This window comes from Agrilus planipennis, unplaced genomic scaffold, assembly GCF_000699045.2.
Source record: "Agrilus planipennis isolate EAB-ADULT unplaced genomic scaffold, Apla_2.0 scaffold33, whole genome shotgun sequence".
NCBI lineage: Eukaryota > Metazoa > Arthropoda > Insecta > Coleoptera > Buprestidae > Agrilus > Agrilus planipennis.
The window spans coordinates 1,402,144-1,429,543 of NW_020438896.1; the positions used below are offsets into that span (position 1 = coordinate 1,402,144).

At 32.2% G+C, this 27,400-nt stretch overlaps 4 protein-coding genes across 9 annotated transcripts in view; 2 read left to right on the top strand and 2 right to left on the bottom strand.

Annotated features, from left to right (window-relative positions):
• Positions 1 to 50: 50 nt before the first annotated feature.
• Positions 51 to 2,645, bottom strand: LOC108744503 (FHA domain-containing protein DDL). 3 transcript variants are annotated; one of them, XM_018480310.2, is made up of 4 exons: positions 2,048 to 2,140; positions 1,278 to 1,896; positions 538 to 1,190; positions 51 to 212 (listed from the first exon to the last, which is right to left on the bottom strand). In XM_018480310.2, the coding sequence occupies exons 2-3, from the start codon at positions 1,880 to 1,882 to the stop codon at positions 551 to 553; spliced, it is 1,245 nt and encodes a 414-aa protein (XP_018335812.1). In that variant the 5' UTR covers positions 1,883 to 1,896; positions 2,048 to 2,140; the 3' UTR covers positions 51 to 212; positions 538 to 550. The 3 variants fall into 3 exon arrangements, with proteins under 3 accessions (XP_018335812.1, XP_018335811.1, XP_018335810.1); XM_018480309.2 differs by having other exon boundaries at positions 52 to 212; positions 538 to 1,184; positions 1,278 to 1,859; positions 2,048 to 2,645; XM_018480308.2 differs by having other exon boundaries at positions 52 to 212; positions 1,278 to 1,859; positions 2,048 to 2,644.
• Positions 2,646 to 10,547: 7,902 nt separating this feature from the next.
• On the bottom strand, positions 10,548 to 17,071 carry LOC108744521 (zinc finger protein 468-like). 3 transcript variants are annotated; one of them, XM_025973147.1, is made up of 4 exons: positions 16,700 to 17,071; positions 16,167 to 16,480; positions 15,467 to 15,732; positions 10,548 to 11,930 (listed from the first exon to the last, which is right to left on the bottom strand). In XM_025973147.1, the coding sequence occupies exons 1-4, from the start codon at positions 16,766 to 16,768 to the stop codon at positions 11,788 to 11,790; spliced, it is 792 nt and encodes a 263-aa protein (XP_025828932.1). In that variant the 5' UTR covers positions 16,769 to 17,071; the 3' UTR covers positions 10,548 to 11,787. The 3 variants fall into 3 exon arrangements, with proteins under 3 accessions (XP_025828932.1, XP_025828934.1, XP_025828933.1); XM_025973149.1 differs by lacking the exon at positions 10,548 to 11,930 and adding an exon at positions 13,608 to 13,643; XM_025973148.1 differs by lacking the exon at positions 10,548 to 11,930 and having other exon boundaries at positions 15,416 to 15,732.
• Positions 17,072 to 17,264: 193 nt separating this feature from the next.
• Positions 17,265 to 19,124, top strand: LOC108744489 (40S ribosomal protein S23). Its single transcript, XM_018480277.2, has 4 exons — positions 17,265 to 17,373; positions 17,677 to 17,836; positions 18,750 to 18,948; positions 19,010 to 19,124. Exons 1-4 carry the CDS (start codon positions 17,370 to 17,372, stop codon positions 19,076 to 19,078), a joined length of 432 nt encoding a protein of 143 aa, XP_018335779.1. The 5' UTR covers positions 17,265 to 17,369; the 3' UTR covers positions 19,079 to 19,124.
• A 1,260-nt stretch (positions 19,125 to 20,384) lies between these two features.
• Positions 20,385 to 27,400, top strand: part of LOC108744510 (exportin-7) — a 16,411-nt gene continuing 9,395 nt past the window's right edge. Inside the window, exons 1-11 of one of the 2 annotated variants that reach the window (XM_025973142.1) lie at positions 20,385 to 20,599; positions 20,842 to 21,314; positions 21,836 to 22,528; positions 22,593 to 22,770; positions 22,843 to 23,031; positions 23,242 to 23,557; positions 23,621 to 23,913; positions 23,971 to 24,130; positions 24,450 to 24,640; positions 25,607 to 25,818; positions 26,448 to 26,915. In XM_025973142.1, the coding sequence (XP_025828927.1) occupies positions 20,901 to 21,314; positions 21,836 to 22,528; positions 22,593 to 22,770; positions 22,843 to 23,031; positions 23,242 to 23,557; positions 23,621 to 23,913; positions 23,971 to 24,130; positions 24,450 to 24,640; positions 25,607 to 25,818; positions 26,448 to 26,648 (2,847 nt within the window). In that variant the 5' untranslated portion in view covers positions 20,385 to 20,599; positions 20,842 to 20,900 and the 3' untranslated portion in view covers positions 26,649 to 26,915. Of the gene's footprint in view, positions 20,600 to 20,841; positions 21,315 to 21,835; positions 22,529 to 22,592; positions 22,771 to 22,842; positions 23,032 to 23,241; positions 23,558 to 23,620; positions 23,914 to 23,970; positions 24,131 to 24,449; positions 24,641 to 25,606; positions 25,819 to 26,447; positions 26,916 to 27,400 lie in introns of those variants that run through there. The other variant, XM_018480317.2, reaches the window with a different exon arrangement.

The following is a 27,400-nucleotide window of genomic DNA, read 5'->3' on the forward strand; positions in this document are numbered from 1 at the left end:
CCACCCAATGTGAGTACTCATTACCTAAGCAATAATGCAAAAGAAGACAAAGTTTTTTATTTTATTCCTTTATTTACAAGATTTAACTACACTGATGTCCAATAACATGTCATATTATGAAATAGAATTAATGCACTATAGATATATACGAACGCATTTGCTAAATTTATTTTTCTCAAAGAATCCAATGGCGAGTTGGAAACTTCAAAGACCTATAGAAAAAGGAAAAAATTTGCTTCGTTATACATTAATAGTAAAAATTTCTTTTAACTCAGAACTTAAGAAAAGATGAACATGGTTAAATCTGACAATGAACACATTTTCGAGAAATCTAAAAATAGACTAACACAATTTTTGAAGAAAATGCTGTACCATGGCTCTTAACATTAAGCTTTAAATAACAACTGTATGAGATTTTTCAAAACATTTTTCACAGAAGAACATATATTATTCTGTTTGTTATTTAAAGCTAAAGTAGAGTAGTTCAATAAAAAGCATATTAAGCATTACAAGCATATATAGTAAGTTTCGACTTACCACATTTTTTTAGTTAATTATCAGGTTCTTCCTTAACGGCAACTTCCTCTTCTTCTTGTTTGACATCATCATCAAGACCTTCATCTTTACTGTTTTCATGTAGCAAAACATATTCTCTCGAGCTAAATCCAAATTTTATTACATCCTTCTCTAATAACTCGATGTACTTTTTTGGTTCAATTTTTTTATTGTTAATATAAGTTCCGTTTGCTGATTCCAAATCAATCAAATAAGGTCTGACTCTTTTACCAGATGAACCATCATCTCGGGTAAAGGGTACCAAACGATACTGCAAGACAGCATGCTGTTTTGAACAGGAAGGGTGATCAACAGGCAAATCAACAACTTTTCGATCACGTCCAATGAGGTAAGCGCTTTCGCGGTGGATGTAAAGAGTTTGCAAGGCCTTCTCGCCCTTGAAGGGATAGAGTCGCCATCTTCGTTTTGGTTTACGAGCTTCTGGTGGTTCGCTATATTTAATGACAACCCCTCTATAAGTGTTGGTCTCTTCAGTCAGTTTACCAGAAAGGGCAAAGTTAGGCTTTTGTTTCTCCACCGGTTTAATTTTGTCTTTCTGAATGGTTTTTGAATCCCCTTCTTTACCCCATTTTGCATTTGCATGATCAAAAGACTTGCTTCGACTCCTTCTATTCCTTGGAATGAAATGAAAAATATGTTATTAATGTCTTTACAGACTAACCCTATTAGCTTAAATATTTTTTTACAAGAAGTATTTTTACCTCTCATTATTCCTAATAAACTTAGGACTTCTTCTCCTCTGCCTGCCTGGGCTCCTGTTCCTATTAGATTTTCCATAATGCTTTTCATAACCATCATGCTTCCATCTTTCATCTTCTATAGTGTTTCCCTCATTTCTTCTTTTATCAACATTATCTGCACTATACCTATTTTGATACCGATTTTGTTCTTTTTCTCTTTCCCTTCTTTTTTCATCTCGACTATCTCTATCTCTTCTGCCATCTTCAATTTCTCTTCTACTATCTCTACCCCTATCTCTTCTACTTTCTTCTCTTAATCTTCTTTCTTCTTCTTTCTCCCTCTTTGAATCACTATCTTTCATATTCCCCTTGTCTTTCCTAAACTGTTCATTGCCATAATTTCTTGATACTTCTTTAGTTTCTTTCTTATATTCATAGTATTTGGACTTTTCTTCTATTTCACTGTGTTTATGTTTGTCATATTGAGAATTTTTATCATCTGATTCTTTATCCTTCTGTTCCTTGTCTTCTTTTAACCTGTGCTTCTGTTTGTGCCTTTTGCTTTTTTCTTTCTCTATGTCTGAACTGACATCTCGTTTCCTGCTGTATATGTAAGTACAGAACATTAAATAAAAGTATACTGGAATAGAAAATAATAAAATTAAAATTACTAATAGATTATCCACTCCAAACAGATAACAAAAACTCTAAAAATCTTTCCACTTTTATTCCCTTTATTGCAACAACGAAATAAATGAAACAAATAAATCTCTTTTAACAACAAACATTACCTTTCTTTTTCCTTGATTTTATGTTTCTCTAGTTTGGTCTGGGGTTCATCTGAATCGGAATCTGATTTTCTGGACTTTCTATTCTTCCTTTTTAAAACATTCTTTTCATCATCATCTGAAGCAGGGACTTCAAAATCCCTTTTTTCTTTTTCTTTGCGATTCTTGCGATTATCAGAACGACATTTAAGTTTTCTTTTTTTCGAAGAGTATCCAGATGAAACAGAACTTTCCGAGTCTGAGCTTGACGAACTAAAACTTTCAACACTACTGCCTTCAGAGCTTTCTGATTCGCTTTCAGAATACTTCTTCTTTTTCGATCTTATCTTCATTTTGTTTAGGGAGAATCAAACAAAAATCTTACACTTTCTACTTTCTACCTCCCAACCTTCATGTATATTAAAAAAAAAATTGAATTATTTCAGCGCTTCAAATTCTCGAAAGTACTACTACCACTTGAAAAACATTAACTTGAAATCAAAAACTGTTATTGATAACAACGAATAACTACAATATACGAATAAAACCCATTTATATCTACAACTGTTTATAACCCACAAATGCTTATACCATAGTGTTTATACGTCATGAATCATAGGCCATAGACAAATTATACGCCATAGATAAATTTATATGTCATGGTTATTCGGTTATACGCATAGATTGTTATACGACATAGATAATAGATATACAAAGGGTAATACCATCGACGTTTACTAATGGACGTACCTTAGCGGCCAGAATTGTGGTACAACAAAAGAAAGAGATGGAACGAAGTTTCAGACAATATCCATCTCTCTTACGGTAGTGCGTAAGCATGTCATGAAAGAGATAGCGCTAGTCTGAAACCATATGTCATCTCCCTCACTTTTCGAGCTAAGAAATTATTATAACGACATACGGCCAAGGCACGTCCATTAATATATGTCTATGGGTAATACGATTAAAAAATCTATTACTATGCGTTTTTAAATTGAAGTCGTGTGCAGGAAATAGGCTCTTCGACTAATGTGACCCTGATAGATATGTGCGGAGACTGAGGCCGAACTGGCTCTTCACTTCCCTCCCTTCTCTCTTACAAACTACCAAACTATATCTAAGATGGTAACCGGTAACCCTAAAGCTACAACCATTCTCACACAGTTCAGTCGTTTAAGAAAAAAATAATGAATTTTTAACACTCCTCCTTCATTATTTTTGAGCGTAGACTTTTAAATGTCTTAGGAGACAATGCCTTGGTGAGAATGTCAGTCAGCTAGTCAGAAGTGTCAACGTGCTGCAGTTCAATTGTCCTCCCAACGTGCTGTTTAATTAACTTTCTTACCCTTCGTAATTTTTCCTTCTGGGCATGTGAATAGCAGACCGACTGGTAACGTACAAAGTAGTTGGTTTGTCTAAATTCATGATGTCTAGTTCACTGCTTCTCGATATTCCGCTTCTGCGGTTGATGTTGCCACGAGTCTCTGTTTTTACCAAACGATTGGTCCACCGCGCATTATAAGGATGCTACTTGTTGAGCGACCAGTTGACCTGTCTCCTCGGTAGTCCTAATCTGTTTAATTTATTAAGTTTTTGTGTCCGTCAAAATGGATGACGTAGTTTGCACTTCCTCTAAGATAAGCAAAGACCCGTTTTGTCATTTTCCAGTGACTTTCCATGGGTCCACTGCAAAATCTGCTTAGGTAGTTTACAGTGAAGCTAATATCGGGTCGTGAGATTGTTGCCAGATATAACAGACTTCCGACAATGGCTTTTCATTTATAAAGTTCTCACCTTCTGTCATCATTCCACGTTCCATTGGAGTGGGTGTCAAATTCAAAGAATTGAATCCAAAACGCTATAAAATCTTTTTGGTATATTTTGGTTGGTTTATGAAAGTTCCTTTATGATTTAGTTTTAGTTCCATACCAAGATAAGAAAGTTTATTTCGTCGATTTTCTTATTTCTTGTTTAGCTTATCCAGAACTTTTATTTCTTCGTTGTCGTCACCCACAACGAGTCCATATAATGCGAGAATAACTATCTTGTTCTTATTATAGTAAACACACATCATCTATGTTGACGAATCCCACCGCCTTAAAAAAGGTTAAGAATTTCTCATTCCAATTTTTTGGTGCTTGCTTCAGTCCTTAAAGACTGAGTTTGCAGATAAGGTCACTGTAGTCCTTGAAACCTTCGAGTTGAAACATGTAAATATCCTCTTTCAGGTCTCCGTGAAGAAATGTTCTTTTGACATCAAAAGTCATTAAGTGCATGTGGCTGGAGACTGCAAGACTCAAAATCAAGCGAATAAAGACATGACATCAAGCGAATAAAGACATGACGTGCAACCGGACTAAATGTTTCGGAGAAATCAATGTCTGCCTCCTGCTGAAGGCGTCCAACGACCAGTCTAGCTTTTTTTCTTTCTTCTTGTTTTTAAGTAAAACCCAACGACAGGTTAGAGGTTTAAGACCTTCTGATCTTTTGACAAAATTCCACGTCTTCATCTTCATGAGGAAATCGAACTCTTTCTGCATGGCTATGAGCCACTCTTCGTCTTTCAAGGCAGAAGAGTGGCTCATAGCCATGCAGAAAGAGTTCGATTTCTGCATGGCTATGAGCCACTCTTCGTCTTTCAAGGCAGAAGAAACAAGGAGTCTAGCACTTCTCTGATTATCGCTACATTTGTATTTAAATCTAGATCCATTACGTAATCTACATATCTCGATGGTACTTTCAAGTTTCGACGATCGCGCAAAATTCTGATCGAAACTTCTTTTTCTTCTACGTTATCCGATGATGAGTCAAAGTTTTCTGAAGCATCAACATAAATAAGCTCATTTATTTCCCGCTCAAATTTTCGTTCTTTTCATTCAATGTTGAACTCCATTTCAGTGGGTGTATTTCCAGTTTCAGGATTTTCATCAAAAATGACATTTTCAAAGCTGATTACTTTATTTTCTTCCTGCATATAAACTATGAAACTTGGCGAGTCCAAATCATAACCGACAAGTATTCCCTTTCTTGATTTCTTTTCAGTTTTGCTCCGCCAGTGATCTTGAATAAAAAAATAGCACTCGCAACCAGAACTTCTTAGACTGTTTATCAATTCAGCTGGACATTTTTTTTTCACGCAACTAGTTCCAGTTTGGTCAATTGTAGATATAGCATAATTTATTGCTTCAGCCCACAGGATCTCATTAAAACTGTTTGCATGTAGAACTGATGGTGCTGCTTCAACAACGGTGCACATTTCCTTTTCGATGCTGTCATTTTTTTGAGGTGAGTAGGCGTTTAACTTACTGTGAAATATCCCAATTTCTTCCAAAAGTTTCTTTACATCATTGTTGATTATTTATTTTCCGTTGTCTGAACAGAATTTTGACTTTCCGTCCAAATTGATTTTCAACCATTTTCATAAAGTTTTCACATTTGACAGGTGTTTCATCCTTATTAATCAAGAAAAACACGGTTTTGAAATGTAAAAAATCATCCTCTAATAGTAAAAAATACTTGGCTCCTCCTAAAGATTTAATATTCACTAAGGTCTACATGAACCAAATCCAGAGAATGCTCTGCTGATTTTCATTTCTGAGATGTAGTTCACGATGACATTTCCCATAGTCACATCCGGGGCAGACGTAATCATTCGAGTCATCAATGTAGTTAACATGGTTCTTCTTCTTCAGGATGTCGCGGACATACTTGACATTTTTCTGTTTTTCGTATCATGTTTTTGATGGAAATCACTACCATACACTTGCCAGACTTTTCCCGACGAAACAGCATTGTATACAATCTATTTTTACGTACAGAAATTGCCAGTCTCTTCTGTGTCGACAGTCTTGAAAAGACATTAACTTGCATCAGTACTTTGATTTGTATCCTTTTGTCGAACAGTTGACTAACTAAAAACAAAATAAAAGTTAGCTTGGGTACGAGTAGTACATTCTTCAGAACCACTTTATTCTAATTCTTCCCATCAAACGCTTCCACTCTAACATTTCGCACTCCTGCCTCTTCAAGCTCTGTAGCATCACCCATGAGAACTTTTGTTGGTTCGTCAAATTCGATGTAATCAGTTAGCCACTGTCTTTCACTAAACTTAACATGTCTTCTATATCTGCATAAATCGCTTCTACGTCTTCATAATTGTAAGATGAAGTAGACATGTAGACCTGTACTATTACCGTTTTTATCGGCTTCGAGTTTAATTTAACCATAACTATCCTATCGTTTGTTTGTAAATAACTTTCTTCGGACTTCACTAATGCCTACTATATCTAATTCTAGTCTATTCATTTTAACTTTCAAATTCTCTAATTTCCCTACTTACCTCATTCCACGCTTCGACTAGTGAAGTATTGCACCTTCCCCTATTGCACTTATTGATGACATCCCCCGAGATAGTCCCTACCCGGACATCCAAATGGGGACTAGTTTACATCCGGAGTGCTTTACCCCAGAGGACGTCATCATTTGAGTTCGATTTGTTTATCTTGGGATATCATAATGTGGTGGTTTCCCGTTGCCTTTCACATCGCAGTACTGTACATCAGAGTGTCATACCGATCCTCGTTATCTCTGCCACCCTTAGTATAAAAAGAGCTGCTGCCGCTGTTGCAGGGACTTTTGTCTTAATCTGGTTTCTCTTTAAGAATTGATCAAATTTTTATTACATAATAATTTATAATATTTTATGTGTATTCACAATCAGAAACTTGTGAGATTCATAAGACAAATTATCTTTTTCAACGGTATACTTGTTTATAGTGTTTAAACTGTAAAAAAAGATAGTTTCACACTGATTTTCGATGTTCAACCCAGTTGTCGATAAATGTAATAATGAAAAATATTATACTTAATTGTTTTTTTAACAAAAAAGAAAAGTAAAAAAAGCAAACAAAAGGCAAAAGAAGAAAAGAGAAGGAAACCTACATATGTTCTTTCTAATGCTTATTGTGTTTAACTCATTACGTAAATAACGAATAAAAAAGTAATAGGTATATGAATAATAATTTATTGAACAATTCTTCAAACGGGAGAGTATTTAAATTCATTCATGCTTATATAAAATAGTACATAAATAAACTCTTATATTAGTTTAATCAGTCCATAGTGCATATGAGATATATGTATGTGTATGATGATGAGTAATGAAACGATGATAAAATTTGTATCGCTTTAAAATATGAATGAGATATAAAATATTATAAAATGTTGAACACAATAATTTTTAAGTACCAATTACAGCAGTCTTATTTTATCACATCATTTCTGATGCCTTTTAGGGCTACAGACTGATTAACATACATTTCTGTTTTTGTAAGGAACTGTGAATGTAGGCTGTAGAAAACTGATTCATAAATCCCCAAGTTCTTAACATTTATAAAATAATATAATTTAAATGTGTATCACACCTTTTATTAAAAAAAAAAAAAAATTCGCTAGTACGGAATTGATAACAATATTTAAAGAAAACTAATGAATTTAAACAATCATTCCATTCAAAAGGATTCTTATTGGATGCTACATATGAAATTGAAAATTCAGAGACATTTCGGTCATCAATGTTTTGCGACTCTTATCAATCTATATCATGCTTAATTCTGTCTAAATAAAAAAAAATACATAAATGACAAAAACAATATTGTAAAGTAATATTACGTAAAGGAAAGTTAGTATCAGTAATTTCTCATGCTGAAGTGTACGATGTGTTGCATACCTATTTACAAACAATTGCTTTAAATTTTAATCATTGATTAGAAAACCATAATGGCCGACATCAGTGACAATGCGACAACAATTAAAAAAGAATGATGGCCGACAACTGCAACAATGACAAAAGAATGATGGCCGACATAGTGGAGCAATAAAAATGGCCGGGGGCAGGGGGAAGAACTAGTTATTAGTAAAGGAAATTGTAACTGACCCCAAACTTCAAGTAATTAACACCTGCTTGGTTTAAGAGAAACATTAAAATATCTTGAAGATTGGACATTAACATTACCGTAAAAAAAGAATGTTAATTTCTAATCTTCAAGATATTATAGGTTTTCACTTGAACTAATCGTGATAGATACCGAAAATTTAAAGTCAATTACAATTTCTTAAACCGATAGTGCCCTTTATTTCAGATAGAAGAAACAAAATAGCTCAAATCCCAACGCCAAAACACGACACTTTCGTTGTCCGAAGTACTTTTCGGTAACAAGGTTACTTTCTTGAGGGATTGCAGTTAACTAAACCTAAACATGGCTCAATGACAATAATGGTTGATGTTCAGTGGACCTTGACAACAGTAACAAAAATAATTAAACTGGACTAAATAGAGAAGATCCAGGGATAATACCGTTGTCATTGTTAAGTAAAACTTGTTTATTTTTATAAATGTATAAAGTTTCAAAACTATCTAGTAAACAATTATTCCTAACTTCTTTAACTAAATTAAGAATATTAATATTAATATTATGTTCTTCAGTAAGAATATGTTGGGCAACACTAGATTTTTCCTCTCTACCAAACCGTGCGTGAGCTAAATGCTCCTTAAATCTAGTTTTGATTGAGCGTCTAGTTTGTCCAATATATTTTTTACTACAGTCATTTTAACAACATAATTTAACAATTAAGTATGATAGATTGATAAGAGTCGCAATGTTTTGGTGACCGAAACGTCTCTCAATTTCTAACATCCAATACAAATGCTCTTGAATTGAAAGATCTTTTTAAAATCCTTCAGTTATTACTCTTATTAATATAACAAATCTCGAAAGAAATAGATATCGAAATAAAAAAAAAAACTAAGGTACTTGGTGTTATTCAACCAGAATTCTACCTTATTTAACACTAGGAGTTATAGGTATGATACAACTGTTTCTTTATATTTAAAATATACACGTTTGTATCCAATGCAGCGTATACAGCTATATAAATTTATTACATTATTTCTATAATTATTAATAACACAATAAAATCAAATTCACACATATTAGTCCAGCTAACGCAATACTTTCTAAAACTAGAACAATACAAAAAACAATATGCGATGTTAAAAAAATATTCTTATTAGTTTAAACGATGTCTCACAATTTTATCGAACCCAAATATATATGTAGGTAGCAAAAATATTAACTTTTACTTAGATATGCAGTGATTATTTTCTTAAAAACTCAGGGAAAAAAAATCGCGCACTATCTAATCAATGCTTCTTACAGTTGGCACTTGAAGAGAGAAAAGAGAGAAAGAGAAACGTTGTGAAATTATTGTTTGCTCCTTACCAATGTTAAATATTGTTAAAATGTTATAGATTATTGTCGACTACTGTGAGACTTCCATTTTTTATTACCTACATGATTGTATATATTTGTTGCTCTATTTTCAACATTTTGTGGCACTATTTTAAATATAAAGGTTTAATGAACAAATTAAGTTTATTTCTGAGTATATTAAGTAAACACTAACACACTATTTCAATTTAAAAGTTTATGAAACGTTTTTTTTTTTAAGTAATCAATTTACGGGCGAAATAATTGAAAAAAGGCATAAATTAGGCAAAGGACATCACTTTAGAAGTCAATTTATACCACAAACATACCAGGTTACAACACATAAAAATTGCATAATGTGCAAAACAAACTTCTATTGATGAGCTTCTTATGTGACAGATTTCATGCAGACTTCCCGGCATACTTTATTTGATCTTAATATGTCTCGTATTTATGCGTTCACCCAGATTTTCGAAATTATTTGTTTTTTTTTTTAAGATTCATAAGTAACTTGCATTTTGAGCAATGTATTCTAGTCCAGAATATGGAGTCTTTTCACTAACCGGCTAAAGTTTCGTGAGTGGTATGTCCCCAAACGTTTCTTTAGAATATAAAATGAGACCTACCCGCTAAATATGATCATTAAATTTTATAGGTAACACTTTGTTTTTTTAATTAAAATTCCAAATTATGTATAATAAAAAGTAAATGCGTTTGTTCTACAGAAACGATGGGTTGGATTGTCGCGTTTTGTTGCTAAAAAACTGATTTTTATACTAATATATGGTATAAAAGCGTCAATTTCACGAATTACTTAAACTGATCACTAACTGTAGGACAATCATAACACCTGATAGGTGAGTGTATTCTCTGATCAAACAACATAGTGTCTTGAGTAATGGAAATCCTGATTTTCGACACATTTTGCAAACATATTTGAATATAAATTTCAATTTTCCCTAACTATATGGTATTAACTTTTATTTGGTATCAAAGTGTAATCTCCTTAAATACAGAAACATCTAATAGGTATTGCATATCCCAAAAAATCCTTTTATTACATTCTAGGTGCACGAAATAACGTAAAAAAAATAATCTCTCATCGTAATCAACATCATCATCACCATGAGAAAGTAGTTCTTGTAGTTTTAATTTCAGGGGGAATTTAATTTAATTTAAATAAAAATAAACATGAATAATTGCTCATAAATCAATAGATATTTAAAATGTAACAATAATATTGACTAGCCCCATTTTAAAATATAAAGTTATGAACTTGCAAATATAGAATTAAAAATTAATATAATTTAATATTTTCAAATTTCACTTAAACAAAATCTGTATCACAAATATAAATTCATTACTTTACAAAAATAAATATGTAAAAATATATTCAATCTGCATTTTTAAATTCTATTTTCGCAAACATTCTCACTTTAACGGATAGTAATTACATTATTTTGTAACCAATTATTCTATTTTATTTTGATGAAATATAAAGGTTTTGCAGTAATGCTAAATTTTTGTAATGTTATACTTTAATCAATATCTTCCAATCGCATTTCTTTGTTTTCTTATACATTATCTGGTAATTTAATTGAAAAGTAAAGTGTTATTTATGAAATTAAAAAAGTCGCCAGTTTAACACGTTCAAGAAGTAGGTCTTATTTTCCACGCTACTATTAAGAATTTTGAATGAAAAAAAGAGGGAGACTCGTAAAATCGAAGCCAAGAAACTTTAGCCCGTTACTTTAAAAACGAGACGTGGTATCTTGGACTATTAAATGTCAGTCTTTTAAAAATATAATACAATAACCTATCAAGAGATGGCACAATGAATGGGAGATCAAAAATGGTAAATTAGGCAAATATAGCAAATGAGTGTGAACACACAGTAGCAGTCTTTTATGATAATTCATTAAAAAAATTATGAGCTTATGTGTAGAAGACATACCTAAATAACAAAAATACTGTATGTAGTAGGTATCTTAAATCTTGTACTTTTTATTTTAATTTTAATGTTTTGATGTTCTAGCTTCAGAAATAGTTATTGAAAACGTTATAAACTACTTATTTGATTATTATCTCCTACTAAATGAAATAATAATACAATAAATTGTTACGCTATTGAAAGCAAAAGAAAAGCATATTATAGTTCAAATTTCAAAAGTCATTGTGATTTCTACTCCAAATGTACTAAGTATTTTTGTTAACTATCACACAATTAAAGCAAAAGTTTTACGAAGTATTTAAAAAAACTAAAATCTATGAAAATAATATTACAATAATAAATGAAAACAATATGAGCACTGTGAATATCTAAATATCTAGCAATTTTTATCGACAGTTTGTTATGTAACACTTAAATTCAGTACCTAATTTGACTAATTTTATTTTACAATTGCACACGAAAATAATAAATATTTGTTAATATAATTTTTTGAACTAGCACAGGAAAACCCCTCACAAACTGTCTTATATTAGTTAAAATCGCTTTTAACCCATTTGCATGCTTACAAATTTATGATTATTCCTTATGTGAGAATTTAAGTTACCTGATTGTGTAAAAGCTTTGTCACAGAAATGACATTTAAACGGCTTTTCGTCTGTATGAAGTCTTATATGATTGCTCAAATTTCCTATAAACACCAAAATAACTTAAAAACGAATAAATGCTTACATAATAAATGGATAAGTGTTTAAAATATTAAAATATGGATAGTAATATAACATTTTTTGTCATCATCGCTTAAAAAAAATGGCTAAGCTTCTAAAGGAACCCACTGCATTGGGAAAAAAAACTTTTGGGTGTTTCATTCCCACCAGTCAGTAATGCTGGTGGGCGGGCAGTCTCTCCGGACTACGCTGGAAGGTAGGGCGGAAGGCCCTCTTCAGCCTGCTTTCAGGAATCGTGGGAATGGGTGGGTGGTGGTTCGGGTGAGAAAGATGAGAAGGACGAAATGAAGACAGAAGAGAATGAAAGATTATCTGTGGAATATTACTGCCTCAGTGGTCCAAGGAAACCACAGAAAAACTTGGACCAAGTTAGACGGACACGGAATCGAACCGGCGTCCTCCCGAATGCTAAGCAATGGTCTAAACCTCTAGGCCATGCCGCTCGGTAGTTGCATTAGGAGTCAAGTGATACCTTTTCGGAAGTAGAGAATGGTCTGTTTCTCGGTGAAATAGCGTGGATTTCTGCCACCCGATGCGAAGATTTGCCACCCTTCCTATTTTTACAATTATGTAAATCTTTTATTTAAATTGGTCGGGATAGCAGTGAAAAAGGTGTACAAAGAACTCATATCTTTTATTTAGCCCTTGAGGAGATAAGTAGCGTTTATTGCCTATTAGCGAAAATTGAAAATGATGAGCTTATTTACAAATAGCTTTCCATACATACATAAATAGATACATATATATATACGTGGATACTATTTATATTTGATTGAAATCGAATACTTTCACGATAAGTACAATAGAAAATAAGGGTGCGATCAGTATACAAAATAATAAATAAGTATTTTTCAAGAGGTCTATGACTGGGAAGTTAATAAATTTCAGCAGTTGCTCTATCTAGAGCCGCTACATCGGTAAAACTTGAGTTGCTTGTGTGCAAAAGAAATTTGGGCTTTTGCATTTGATACAAGATACAAGATTTGTAAATTTTAATAAAATAGTTAATTTCAATTCAAAATGTGTTAATTTACTTAGCAAAAAAACGTAAAATTAAGCGTGTACATTTGCAAAGGTTTCGGATAACTTACTTCATTTACATTTGTAATTCAGAATAGCAAGAGGATTTTGAGGATTCATCTCAGGATTTATGAAGAATTGTAAAGATTTCGGTTCTTCAAATAGATTAAACCGGATATTCAGTATTTTTATTGTCGTATTCTTTCCTTCACAGACATTTTATAATCATGGATATTCTATGACGTACATTTTTATGGTGGGGCAGCTTGGACAATAATCTTCGTCCCTATCACAAAGTACCGAGCGAAATGGCCTAGAGGTTTAGACTATTTCTAAGCATTCAGGAGGATGCCGGTTCGATTCTGAGTCCTCTGCCTTAGTTCAAGTTTTTCTGTGGATAACTTAGGCAAATGCTGGGGTAATAATATTCCACAGATAATCTTTCATTCTCTTTTGTCTTCATTTCACTAGTCTCATCTTTCTCACCCGAACTACCACCCACCCATTCCCACGATTCCTGAAAGGAGGCTAAAGAGGGCCTTCCTTAGAAGTGTTAAGTGGGACAAGATGTTAAATATACTTAAAAATGTAGGGATGAGATACAGAGATAGATACTTAGTTTATATAAAGAGCAACAGGCAGTTATAGAGCTGGAGCTGTAACATAGAGAAGTGAATATTAGAAAGGGAATCAGACAGAGATGTACACTGTCACCACTACTTTGTAATCTATACATCGAAGACGCCATCAACATCATTAAAGACAGTACAACTGTAGGGATAGATATATAGGGGAAAAAGATTAGTATGCTTAGATTTGCAGATGATGTAACCGTATTAGCATCTAACAACGAGGAGTTAAAGATAGGTTTAAATAAAATGGAAGCGGTACTGACAAAACAGTATTGTATGAAAATAAATAAAAAAAAAACAATACTGGTATGCAAGGGAAGAAAGAGAGCGAATATAAAAATAGGAGAATAAAAATTAGAAGTGGCTGATTTTAGGTATCTAGGAAGTCAGATAAGTAAGAACGGAAGGAGTTGTAGGGATATAAAGCAGAGGTTAGGGAGGGTCCAGTCGCCTTCAATAAATAGAAGTCACTTATACACTCCCGAACGGTTAATTTAGAAATTCGAAAAAGCTTATTAAAGGTGTACGTTTGGAGCGCGGTTCTGTATGGGTGCGAAACATGGACGGTGGGCGCGGTGGAAAAGAAAAGGTTACAAGCGTTCGAAATGTAGTGTTACAAACGAATGATGAGGATACCGTGAATAGAGAAGGTTAGAAATGGAGAATGGGAGAACAGAAGACTCTATGAAAGTCAATAAAAAATAGGCGAGATAGGTTGGTAGGGCACCTTCTCAGGCATGAAGGTCTAGTCAGAGACATTTTAGAGGCAGAAACAGGAGTAGAGGTAGACCTAGATTAGATTACTGTTCGCAAATAGTTAAGGATATGCGTTGTTCTAGTTTTAGGGAAATGCGACGATTAGCTCAGGAAAGGAAAGAGTGGAGGTGCGTGTCCAACCAGTATTAGGACTGACGACCCTGTGATGATGATGGTTAGATTTCATGAGGCTGTAAATAGTGTTTGTTTCTTAAATAGGTCAACTTAACATATTCTCCGCGCGCTAGGACCAATACCTTTCGAATAAAAAGGTCTTGATCTAAACCTTCCAAAAAGGTATCACTCGGTTCCCAGTTCAGTCGTTTTCTAATTAGAACTTTTTCTATTTATTAAAATGAACCATTCTTGAACACATTCGATAACATTTATTTTTAACACATCGAAATTCCTTGTTGTTAATATTAAATATTAATTTGAAAATTCATTCACAATTTTTATTCACTATATTAGGTTACCTCAAATTAATGAGGAAAAATTTTGTTCCTGTTGTCACACCCTCGCCGGGAATGTAACCTTTGGCTTTACGCACTGATGCTCTGGCCACTAAGCTTAGTGGCAATAACAAAATTTTTCCTCATTAATTTAAGGTAAGTTATATTGGATAAAAATTGGGACTGAATTTTAAAATTAATATTTATGTTTAACCTACTTAAAAAAAAGGAAGTTNTTCTTAAAAACTTATCTAATAAATTCACAATAAATATATCTCATCAATAAATTCATGTAGGTACAACCTATCGAGCAATATGGTATATTATTAAATTTTTCAATATTTCAAAGTAATTTTTTGTTTCTAAAGGTAAACCAAGAGGATTACGAACGGCTCGTAAGCACGTGAACCATCGTAGGGACCAACGATGGGCAGATAAGGACTACAAAAAAGCCCATTTGGGAACTCGATGGAAGGCTAATCCTTTTGGAGGAGCTTCACATGCTAAGGGAATTGTATTAGAAAAAGTGTAAGTACCTACTTACCAATATATTTAATTCTTCCTAAGTTGCACACAACAGATTTCATGGTAACTATCCTTGCTTTCAGAACATATGTGTGGAATTAATAAAAACATTACCTGATTGCGTGAAAGCTCGATCACAATGGGGACATTTATACGGCCTTTCCCCTGTGTGAATCCTCATGTGATTTACGAGATTGCAGGACTGTGCGAATCCTTTAAGACATACTTCGCACACATAGGGTTTATCTCCTGTATGTGTGCGCATGTGTATACTTAGGTTACTGCCTGTATTAAAACTTTTCATACAAAACTGACAAGTAAGTGGATCATTGGGATCAGGTTTAACATCCTCGTGCTTTTGTAAATGAGTCTTCATTCTCCTAAAAGTTTTACGTAGTAAAAAGTTGAATGAATATCTATAGCGTGCTGATGAAGGCTAAATATGTTAGAAATTGCGATCCGCGTTTGGTAGTTTCGATAAATCATTTACTAAACGTTTAATATGCTCATTACTAATTTGGTTTAGGTGCCTATTATATAGGTGGCGTTGCAGTTTCATGTTAACAAATGAAGTAGATATCATCCATGTCAAATACTACAGTTAATAGTAAATATCAACAGGTGGTGATATACGACCAATAACTGTGGCAGCTCTGCGAATTCAGGCGCCAAATTCAAAAATTTGTATAATAATCAATATAACTGAAAACAACTGAATATGAAAATGGAAACTTTTCTTTGATGTTTAATTACTTATAGAAAGTCAAGATTAGATTAAGCTGTATACTGTCATACTGTAAATCTACATACATACCTGAAGTATTTCTTACAAATGGGACACATTTCTAATGGCAGTGATTTTCGTTTTAGTAAGTGATTTATCTCTGCTTGGTTTACTTCATCTTTTGATACCAGTCTTACAGTTTCTCTCGAAGATCTATTAATATTTTTCTGTACATTATAGTTAAAATGATGAAGATAATTAGGGCATATTTTCATTGTAATTGGTGATTTTATAGGAATAATTGATACTTCAGGACTGTTAATTGCTTGAAAATTAGTTCTTGAATGAGTATTATTTGAATATGTGCTTTCATATTTTTTGTCTCCAAAATTTGCAGCTCCTTCCTAAAAATAAAAATAACAAATAAGTTTCAAGCTAATTTTTTATTTAATTAAACTCGTTTTTTTAATAATACATTAATTTTAAATAAAGTAAATAAAAATGTGACGTGATATTCAATAAATTCAAAAACAGTAAAAAAAAATTAAATAAAATAATAAATTTTGTTCGCCTTTTTAGGAAAGCTTATGAATTCTAAATATATATTATAGTTGCATACTTACTAAATCGTCATTAATAATAACGTCCGGTTCTAAAGAAATATGAAAATCCTCTTCGCATGTATTTTCCATTTTCGTTTACTCCGTAGAAAGATATTAAAAATTGCAAAAATATTTAAACGAACACGCGCAAAAAAACATAATTTAAAAATGTTACCTGATACTTTGCCAAAAACAAAATATAAACAAAACAATCTTAACCTTATTTGCGCCAAAAATGAGACTAACTCATTCTTCTTCTCGAGGCTTAAATAGTATTCGTAAAGAATTTGTCTTATAAAATAATTGAGAAATATTCTTTAAAAAAAAAATGAGATACATCTAGATTCACTTATGAATTTAAAAAAAGGATAAACAAAACCTGAGTTTATTTCTGTCAAGCAGTGGTTGTTTTTTTATTTTAAAAAATCAATCCTACAGAATAACCAACCTTTATGTGTAAAATATTCAGTATCTAAATATTTAGTATATTTCAATAATTTGATGTTGTTAAAATCAATAATTTCAATTAAGGTTTTTTTTTAAATTTACACCAGCAAGTTGAATTGAATAGAAAATTAAATTAATTTTATTGTTATTTTAAAACATTTGTTGTTATTTTTTTAATGTTGGTACTGTGGAATAAGTGTCTGTCGGCTGTCACTTCTTTTGCATCAGTTGGTGAAGTGGAAATATGGGTGAGTACTTTAGTCTTTTATTAAAAGTGAGTTAAAGTTTAGAAAAGGTGGTTTTGTTAATGTCCTTTTACTTTCTGTATTTTTTTATAATTTCGTTTTATAACATTTTTGGCTCCTCAACATGTTACTTTGATATTTTAATATAATTAGTACATACAGGGAACGGTTACATTCTTAAAAACTTATCTAATAAATTCACAATAAATATATCTCATCAATAAATTCATGTAGGTACAACCTATCGAGCAATATGGTATATTATTAAATTTTTCAATATTTCAAAGTAATTTTTTGTTTCTAAAGGTAAACCAAGAGGATTACGAACGGCTCGTAAGCACGTGAACCATCGTAGGGACCAACGATGGGCAGATAAGGACTACAAAAAAGCCCATTTGGGAACTCGATGGAAGGCTAATCCTTTTGGAGGAGCTTCACATGCTAAGGGAATTGTATTAGAAAAAGTGTAAGTACCTACTTACCAATATATTTAATTCTTCTTAAGTTGCACACAACAGTACATTTTTAAGTAACATTTTAACGTTGTAGGTTGTTGTATATTAACATATAGTGAAATACACTAGTATAGTTTTATATTTTTAGTGTGTTTAATTAAAGTAGATATGTTGCCTAACTTTTACAAACCTACATTTGCATTATGAGACCACCAAGTTATAACTATATTAACCTGGTGTTTTTGAAGTGATAATGCTAGATTATAGGAGTGCTGAACCATTGGGAGGACTTTTTAATAGACCTTACGCTCTGATATGTACTCTACAATACAATTTTCGTCCAAGTGGGATTACTTTGCGCAGAATTTCTATGTGGATGGCAATTGTAAGTCCAATCACAGGAAAATTCTGTGCGAAGTGGTCTTGACATTCATTGCTGGACTTTTCTTTTTTATATTAGCTAAGTTAATTATTGTTCAGGTTAATTAAAATATTATACATATGCAAATTAAAAACAACGGGATATTGCACAGTATACCAAATTGTTTATTAAGCCAATTCTAGCTTCAGAAATAGTTATTGAAAACGTTATAAACTACTTATTTGATTATTATCTCCTACTAAATGAAATAATAATACAATAAATTGTTACGCTATTGAAAGCAAAAGAAAAGCATATTATAGTTCAAATTTCAAAAGTCATTGTGATTTCTACTCCAAATGTACTAAGTATTTTTGTTAANAGTTATGAATAAAAAATTAATTATAAATATAAAATATTGGCTTTAGTTGTAAGCTAGTATGTACTGTATAATATTTTGAGGATAATTCAGTTCCAATAATAGTAACATGTAATAAAATATGAAATTTTAAACTAAAAGTAGTTTGTCCATGAAACTTATTCATTTTAATATTATTTTACAGAGGTGTGGAAGCTAAACAACCGAATTCAGCTATCCGTAAATGTGTAAGGGTACAATTGATAAAAAATGGCAAAAAAATTACAGCTTTTGTACCTCGTGACGGTTGTTTAAATTACATTGAAGAGAACGATGAAGTCCTAGTTGCAGGTTTTGGTCGAAAAGGTCACGCTGTCGGGGACATTCCTGGAGTTAGATTTAAGGTCTAGTGTGGAATAATTTCAAATAAATTTTATATTAACGTTTCTGTTTCTGTTTGTTTAGGTTGTCAAGGTAGCCAATGTGTCTCTCTTGGCGCTGTACAAAGAGAAAAAAGAACGACCGCGATCATAATTTATGTAATTAATGATGTTAAAATAATTTCCTATTTTAATAAAAACACAATAACAATTAATACATTTTTTTATTTATTGGCTCCTTAGTATTTATTTGGCTACAGTTTTTAGCTGATCAGGTAGTATAAAATACGGGGATTTCTGAGTAAATTTTGTTAAATAGGGTAATGGTTATTATTACTTGTTTTACCTTATTGAAACACTATCTAAATGTAGGCCGCTAATTGACTCCATTGTTCTATTAGCAATTTTTTTGAGTGTTTCATTTAATGAATTGAATTTAGTAGTACACAATACAATTAGATTATAAAGTTAAATTCGATATGCGCCATTAGTCCGAAAACTGGCTGAACGCGCACCTTCACCTTTCTGTATTGAACCAATCTGCATTTTCTGAAAACTAGAGCACTAATATCTGTCTTCCTGATTCTTCCTTTGCTTCTTACTACTTTTCCTATTTCTATTCATTCGTTTAAATGGAAATGTAAAATGATCATATTTTGCATTAGTTTCTGTTTTATTTTATTAGATCTTTACTAGAAGTTTTCAATTTATTTATATCTAAGCTAATTATTTAATTATTAGTTTTTGTAGTGTTTGTTAACTGTAAAACATAACGGTAAGAAGTTTGAAGGTAAGGACTTTTTAAATAGAACAAAAGTTATTTCGAAAAGTATGTTTCTAATAATAAAATAATATGAAGTTTGTTGTAGTTCATCGTCATCATCATAAGGTCGTCAGTCCTAAATTCTATTGTTTTCTGTTGACATGCACTTTAAAAGAAGGTTTATATTTTCTTTGATAACTGTTTGATTAATCGATAATTGTTTAACTGGATCGAAATGATTGATTTTTGACTGGATTGACTGATCGAATTGAATTCATTAGAAGAAAAACTTGGTAAAAAATAAAGAATCATGAAAATCTGTACTTGCATAAAAGTTTTAAGGAAATGTGGGTGCGTGTGTGCGTGCGTGACCATTTTTTTCTGATCGATATCGCGCGAAAGATATTAATGACAATATAATCTGAAAAGAATTACGTAACATTCGGTCGATTTAAGACTGTTTAAAAAAGTAGAAGGCAAGAAAAACAAAGTCGCAAAACAAAACAGAAACGCATCGTAACGCAAGTAAAACAATAAATTTTCTTTGCTTATCAAATATTCTTACTTTCCTAGTATGCTCATAGAGGAGCTTACATATTATCAACTTTTTATTAATCAAACTGCAAAAACAAAAAATTAATAGCATGAAGAAACGATTCAACCGTAGTTTAAAAGTCTAAAACATATGAACATATACATAGATAAGCATATGAACAAATCAGGCCATGGTACCACTAGCGTACTCTTTTACTGGCGCTGGCGAAGCTTACCGAAGCGAGAAGTGAAGCGCAAACGTTGATCGACGTATGATGATGTTCGTATTAGAAAATCCGGTGTCTCTTATTAAGAGTTTTAGGTGAAAAGAAGTGTAAAACTAACAAATGATCCGAAGTGAAAATGGCTGACGAACAGGTATTTAATAAGAAAACTTTTTTTAAATAATTAATGCCTCTACAGCTTCAATAAACAGCAGGTACTGGTCGGAAAAATTGTTATTAATCTGATGCAAAATTTCACCCATCAGGGGACTTATTTAAAATTTCGCGTTTTTTCAATGATTATTCTGAAGTGGATTAGATACTTCCATTATTGATAACCGCTCATGTGACTAATTTTTCAAATAATTTTGAACTATCAAAATGTACTTTTTTAAGGTTAATATCATTTGGATGACTGTTTACTAACAAATCTAACCTGCAAATTGGTTTTGATTATGCAGGAAATCTGTCAGCTAGAACTGCTGTGCAAGCAGCTCTATGAATCTCAGGACAGTACGATTAGGGCAGACGCCGAAAAGGCCCTCGTTGTCTTTCAAGATGGACCTGATGCATTAACCAAATGTCAAGTATTATTAGATCGAGGGAACTCCTGTTATGCTCAACTTTTAGCAGCAACCACTCTTACCAAACTGGTTTCCCGAAGTGCACAGGGCCTGAGTCTTCAGCAAAGAGTTGATATAAGGAATTACATTTTGAATTATTTGGCCACAAGGCCTAAACTACCTAATTTTGTTGTACAAGCTCTTGTAACTCTTTTTGCCAGGATAACAAAACTTGGATGGTTTGATACACACAAAGATGAGTACATTTTTCGAAATGTGATAGCTGATGTCACCAAATTTTTGCAAGTGAGTCTCTTATTATGATGGCTTTGTCTACCAAGAACCAGTTTTCACTTTCAACTTGTGTTTTTTATGCAATTCAAAAAGTTTAAAGTACTTTATAAGATATCCTCCAATCCTTGTGATTCTGTCACGTTTTAGTAATCCTAGTAATTGAAAAAAAAAATCGCAGATCGTATACAATATTTGCCAGTCATTAGAAAAATATTTTATATTTTCCATTCTTAATTTTACGTATAACTACTCTGGTTTGTCTCATTGCTGTTAAAGATTGTTTCCACTGAAATATATAAAATTATTAATTTAAGTTAATTAGAAATATTTTATATTTGAGAAATATTTTTACGTTTTCACTTTTAAATATTTACCTTTAAAACACTATTTTTCAATTGATTAACTTCATTTAAGTACATAATAGTATTTTATGGAAGCATTTTTATTTCAAATTTACTTGCGTTTACTTTAAGCTTGAAAGGACTACATAGTTGTCATATTGTTATACTGTAATGGCGTTTATTGTATTTCAGGATTCAGTAGAGCACTGCATGATAGGAGTTCAATTATTATCACAACTTACTTGTGAAATGAATCAAATATCGGATGTAGAAGCTAATCGGTCATTAACGAAACATAGAAAAATAGCGTCGTCTTTCAGAGATACTCAATTGTATGAAATATTCCGTTTGTCTTGTGCTTTACTTGGCACTGCTTGCGAAAATTGTAAAAATTTAAATTTCAATGATGAAAGTCAGCATGGATTGATGACACAAATGCTGCGTTTGGCCCAAAACTGTCTTACTTTCGATTTCATTGGCACGTCTACCGATGAGTCTTCCGACGATCTTTGTACAGTGCAAATACCTACCAGTTGGAGGCCGGTTTTCCTTGATTTTTCGACACTTAAACTCTTTTTTGACTTATACCATTCCTTACCTAGTTCGTTGTCTTCATTAGCTTTGTCTTGTTTAGTACAAATCGCTTCAGTGCGCAGATCGTTGTTCAGCAATCCTGAGAGAGCTAAATTTTTTTCGCATCTCGTAAGCGGTGTTAAACGCATCTTACAAAATCCGCAGGGATTAAGTGACGCAGCAAATTACCACGAATTCTGTAGGCTTTTGGCGAGGCTAAAATCCAACTATCAATTAGGTGAGCTGGTCATGGTTGAAGATTATCCAGAGGCTATCCAGCTTATTGCAAAATTTACTATCCAAAGTTTGCAGGTAATAATTGTTAAAATTGTCACTGGTCAAATTAATAAAGTATAATGTTAATGGTTTTTAATAGATGTGGCAGTTTGCTCCAAATAGCGTTCATTATTTATTAAGTCTATGGCAAAGAATGGTAGCATCAGTTCCTTATGTTAAAGCGTCTGAGCCTCATCTTTTAGAAACTTATACTCCAGAAGTTACTAGTGCTTATATCACATCCCGGTTGGATTCTGTAGCTGTTGTTGTCAGAGAAGGTTAATATTTACCACTTACTATTATTGTTTATTCTATTTATCGTTAATTAAATGAATGGTCTTAAAAAATAGGTCTGGAGGATCCTTTAGATGATCTCGGAATGATACAGCAACAATTAGAACAGCTGTCGGTAATAGGTCGATGTGAATATCAAAAAACGTGTGCATTATTAGTTCAACTTTTTGATCAATCAGCAAGGACTTACCAGGAATTACTTTCAACGACGACCTCACAACAAATTGATATTACAATTCAAGAAGGTACGTCAATTGTTTTTATTTTGAATAATTACTTGTTCAAAAATAAAAACTTTCATGGCCGAAATCCATAGTATAATTAAGATTCGGGTTGATGGGCCGTGATCAAAATGATCTGAACCTAATCGTTCATTTCTAACATTGCCCAATTGCTCGAAATTTAATCCCACTAACGATTTGGATGGAGATTCTGAAGATAATAGGTTTTTCTAGGTCAACTAACGTGGCTGGTGTACATAATTGGCTCGGCAATCGGGGGTAGGGTGTCATTTAATAGTAACGAAGAACATGATGCCATGGATGGGGAATTGGTGTGCAGAGTATTGACATTAATGAATCTTACTGATTCGCGACTGGCGCAGGGTGGCTGTGAAAAATTAGAACTTGCCATGTTAAATTTTATCGAACAGTTTCGTAAAATTTACATTGGGGATCAGGTTCAGAAAAATTCGAAAGTTTATAGAAAATTGTCGGAGGTTCTAGGATTGAACGACGAGGCTACTGTTTTGAGCGTTTTTATTAGGAAAATGTAAATTGTTTTGCAATTATTATAGTACGTTGTTCCTGTTTACCTTTAACGAATGCTTTCTAGAATAACAAATCTGAAATATTGGGGCAGAAGTGAGCATATAATCAGTAAAACGTTGCAATTATTAAATGATCTTTCGGTGGGATATATTTGCGTAAGAAAGCTGGTAAAATTAGAGGAAGTACAGTTTATATTAAACAACCATACCAGTGAGCATTTTCCATTTCTCGGAAATACCGTCGCCATAAGTGAGATGCGGTGTAGGTCGATGTTTTACACGTCATTGGGACGTTTGCTTATGGTTGATCTCGGCGAAGACGAAGATCGATTTCATACTTTTATGCTTCCTCTAACAGGTTGGTAACAAAACAAGATGGGCACCAGACGTTTTAATATTATTTTATCATTTTCAGCGTCATTTGAAAGCTTAGGGTCACTGTTGACTTCTGCTGATACACCTCTCTATGCTGCAGATGAAGCCAAAGCGGCATTAATTGGCTTGGCGAGAGATTTACGCGGTTTAGCATTTTCTTTTAACACCAAAACGTCATATATGATGTTGTTTGACTGGTTGTATCCTTTGATAGAAATAATCAAAATAGTTTTGATATTTATCGTTGTACCTATTATCCTTATTAAAATACATTTCGAATAACCAATACATGAAAGTGGGATATTTACTGCTAACTGTAGTTTTTCATAGTGTTTGACTTGGTATTACGAAGGTGTCTTGCCAAACTGAAACTATTAGGTAGCTTATCTCCATATTTAGTATACCTAACTTTATTATCCTTCGTATACATAATTAAAGTAAAGTGTAATAAACATAACAGAAACTGTTTTAATTTATTTAATATTTTTTGGAAATTAAATAGCCTTAACTCGTGATTAGGTATCCTAATTATACTCCAATATTGTTAAGAGCGATTGAGTTATGGTATCATGATCCACAAGTTACGACGCCTGTTTTAAAACTTTTTGCCGAGATTGTACAGAATAGGTCTCAAAGACTACAGTTCGATGTGTCTTCACCGAATGGTATATTATTGTTTAGAGAGACCAGTAAACTGATATGTAGTTACGGTAAGTTTATATTTTATGTTCCTGTTCGTAATTGATATTTCATTTGTGTCAAAATTTAGAACAAATTTTTTGGATTCTGAGTTTGAAACCGCGTCATGTAGTCCTGTTGCACCGTTTTTCCATGGGATACTTCTTATTAATGCATTACTGAAATAATAAAATTAGCATGCTTAAAATTTACACCAAGTGATAGGATTTTATTCGGTATACAGATAAACATATACACGGTGTTTATAAACAATATATTGTAATAGTATGAGCAATGATATATGAAAGAAGTACATTCATCGCTGATGAAACTATAAAACATTTTTGAAACATCATCATCATCATAAGGTCAAAAAAAATATATAGTTTAATTATTAGCGGATTGCTCTTTTTCGCGATTGCACGTTTATATTTTGGAAATATTCATTCAGGGTAATACCCTAAAATAGTTAACAAAAGTATTTATAGTTTTAGTAATTCTAGGTTTTTTAAAATAGAGTTGTATAAAAAGAAATTGTGCTGATTATAAAATATTACAAATAGTAGAGGCAGATATTTAAAACCGTGTTATTAGTTAATGAAAAATTATACTTAATATGATAAAGAAAAAGATTTTTTAGTTTTCAAAGGAGTGTCGTTTAAATCAGTGCTTTAATTTTGTGTTTAATATCGTTTAATTCGAGGTTTCTTAATCTTTAATGTCGGGGGTCCTGACTAGCGTTATTTATTAAATTATTATTTTTAAATTGCCTTGTTTTTTCCTACAATTTTATTCCAAAGGGGTCTGTGGGATTTTTATAATTTTGAAAGTGGTCTACAACTATAAAAAGTTTAAGAAACTGTTGCTTAACCCGTTATACAATTATTCTGCGTTTGAAATTGATGGTATATGTTACACGTACGCTTTTTTATTGTTTCTAAATAAAAATCATTGTAACAGTAGTTATTTGATCGTCTATAAATCTTATATTTTTATAGGTAGTAGGATATTGAATGTCGAAGTAGCGAAAGAGCAAATATATCCGTTGAAATTAAAAGGAATATCGATATGCTTTTCAATATTAAAGGCTGCTTTGTGTGGAAGCTATGTCAATTTCGGAGTGTTCAGGCTGTATGGCGACGAAGCCTTAGATAATGCTCTTAATATTTTTGTAAAACTTCTTTTATCCATACCACAGTCCGACTTACTGGTAAGTGAACAGCGTTTTTTTTTTTAAGATTAATCAAGAAAATGTTATGTGTTTTAATTTATGAATGGGGCCATTGTATGAAGTTATTCATCGGTACTGTAGTGGTGGCTATGAAGCTATATACAACATAATTTTACATGGTTTTATATGTATATAATAATAATATATACTTTAGGATTATTATATGCTCTAAGGGCGGATTAAGATTAATGAGCGTAGTGTATTCAGACTTTGAAAATTGTTTAAGGTGGGAACTTGAAATTTCCGCAGTAGTTTTCCATACTACTGAGCCTTAATGAAAAGGGTGATTATACAAAATTGAAAAATTTCTTTTCTCCAACTGAAAATTGAGAGGGAGTTTATAGTTTATACAATGAATATATGTGAATACTAAGTGTTTAGTAAAAAACTGGACGGGGGGGGGGTGTTTATACGCCGTAATATACGGTAATTAAATCTACTGCTACCACCCCTCATTTTGGGACCTACTACACATTAAGTAATTATACTAGAAGTTACTTAAATGTTTTTAAGAGTATTGATAAACTAATCCCTTCGGTTGTTTTAATCAAGAATTTTGAAAAAGGTTAATTTGAAAATTTTCAGTGTATTTTTAATTATTTTTCCAGGATTATCCGAAATTGTCACAGACTTACTACGTACTATTAGAATGTGTAGCGCAAGATCATATGAGTTTTCTATCCACGTTGGAACCACAAGTCTTTTTGTACATTCTTTCCTCGATTTCAAAAGGACTAACTGCCTTAGGTGGGCAATTGAATAACTATACAGGTTTGTGCAAGTCAGAGACAGACAGCCATAAGTTATAATTTTTGTTTTTTTACTGAACGACCATAATTTTTTTCATTTTTATTGTTTTAATGGTGCATATCAGACATACTCATTATGAATTTAATTTTTTGGGTTATAATTCACTTAAATTTACTTTGCCCACAACCGACAACAGTAACAATCTTATTTTCTAATTTCGACGGCCAATTTCAAGAATCTTCCGGCTAAAAACGTTTCGACTGTCAATTTTGGTTTTTAAACCCAAAGATTTGAGTGTATCGTACATTCCAAACTTAAGTATAGGGTGAAAGTTTTTTTTATTGTAAAACCGACCACCGAGGTTTCGCCTTAATTACAAGTTTTTGTCAAGGTAGTTTTTGTTGTTAATGCATTATGTTAATTATATGGTATGGTCTACGATCCACGTGTGAATACAAAATGTAGATATACATGGATAAGGTAATAAATAGTTATAAATAATTAAAGACAATGTATAAGCAGCACTTATGTAACTATAATATGATGAATTAGTTATCAATCTTCTCCCTGATATAATATAATCAATAAAATAATTAAATGTCAAATAGGGCGAAGGTTTATATTCCAATTATTTGATCTCAACCTTACATCTTCTAAGGCTTTCTTTAATATGGATTAATAGCAATGTATGATCATGACAGATATTGACGATGACTTGTAATCATACATTAAACCTGTTTTAATTTTTTAGCTATTTATTTTACTTATAATTTTTAAAAATTGTGTTGCCTTGAAATGGTTTTGATTAAGT

What these genes read in the sequence shown, in the direction of transcription:
- LOC108744503 (XM_018480308.2), bottom strand. Translation starts at nt 2,376, where the DNA reads ATGAAGATAAGATCGAAAAAGAAGAAGTATTCTGAAAGCGAATCAGAA. An exon ending in AAAATCAAGGAAAAAGAAAG is followed by an intron (nt 1,860 to 2,047) that starts GTAATGTTTGTT and finishes TTACATATACAG; the next exon opens with CAGGAAACGAGATGTCAGTT. An exon ending in TTTATTAGGAATAATGAGAG is followed by an intron (nt 1,191 to 1,277) that starts GTAAAAATACTT and finishes TTTCATTCCAAG; the next exon opens with GAATAGAAGGAGTCGAAGCA.
- LOC108744489 (XM_018480277.2), top strand. An exon ending in GGAATTGTATTAGAAAAAGT is followed by an intron (nt 17,837 to 18,749) that starts GTAAGTACCTAC and finishes ATTATTTTACAG; the next exon opens with AGGTGTGGAAGCTAAACAAC. An exon ending in TTCCTGGAGTTAGATTTAAG is followed by an intron (nt 18,949 to 19,009) that starts GTCTAGTGTGGA and finishes CTGTTTGTTTAG; the next exon opens with GTTGTCAAGGTAGCCAATGT.
- LOC108744521 (XM_025973147.1), bottom strand. Translation starts at nt 16,768, where the DNA reads ATGGAAAATACATGCGAAGAGGATTTTCATATTTCTTTAGAACCGGAC. An exon ending in ATTTGTAAGAAATACTTCAG is followed by an intron (nt 15,733 to 16,166) that starts GTATGTATGTAG and finishes TAAAACTTTTAG; the next exon opens with GAGAATGAAGACTCATTTAC. An exon ending in TCGAGCTTTCACGCAATCAG is followed by an intron (nt 11,931 to 15,466) that starts GTAATGTTTTTA and finishes TGGTGTTTATAG; the next exon opens with GAAATTTGAGCAATCATATA.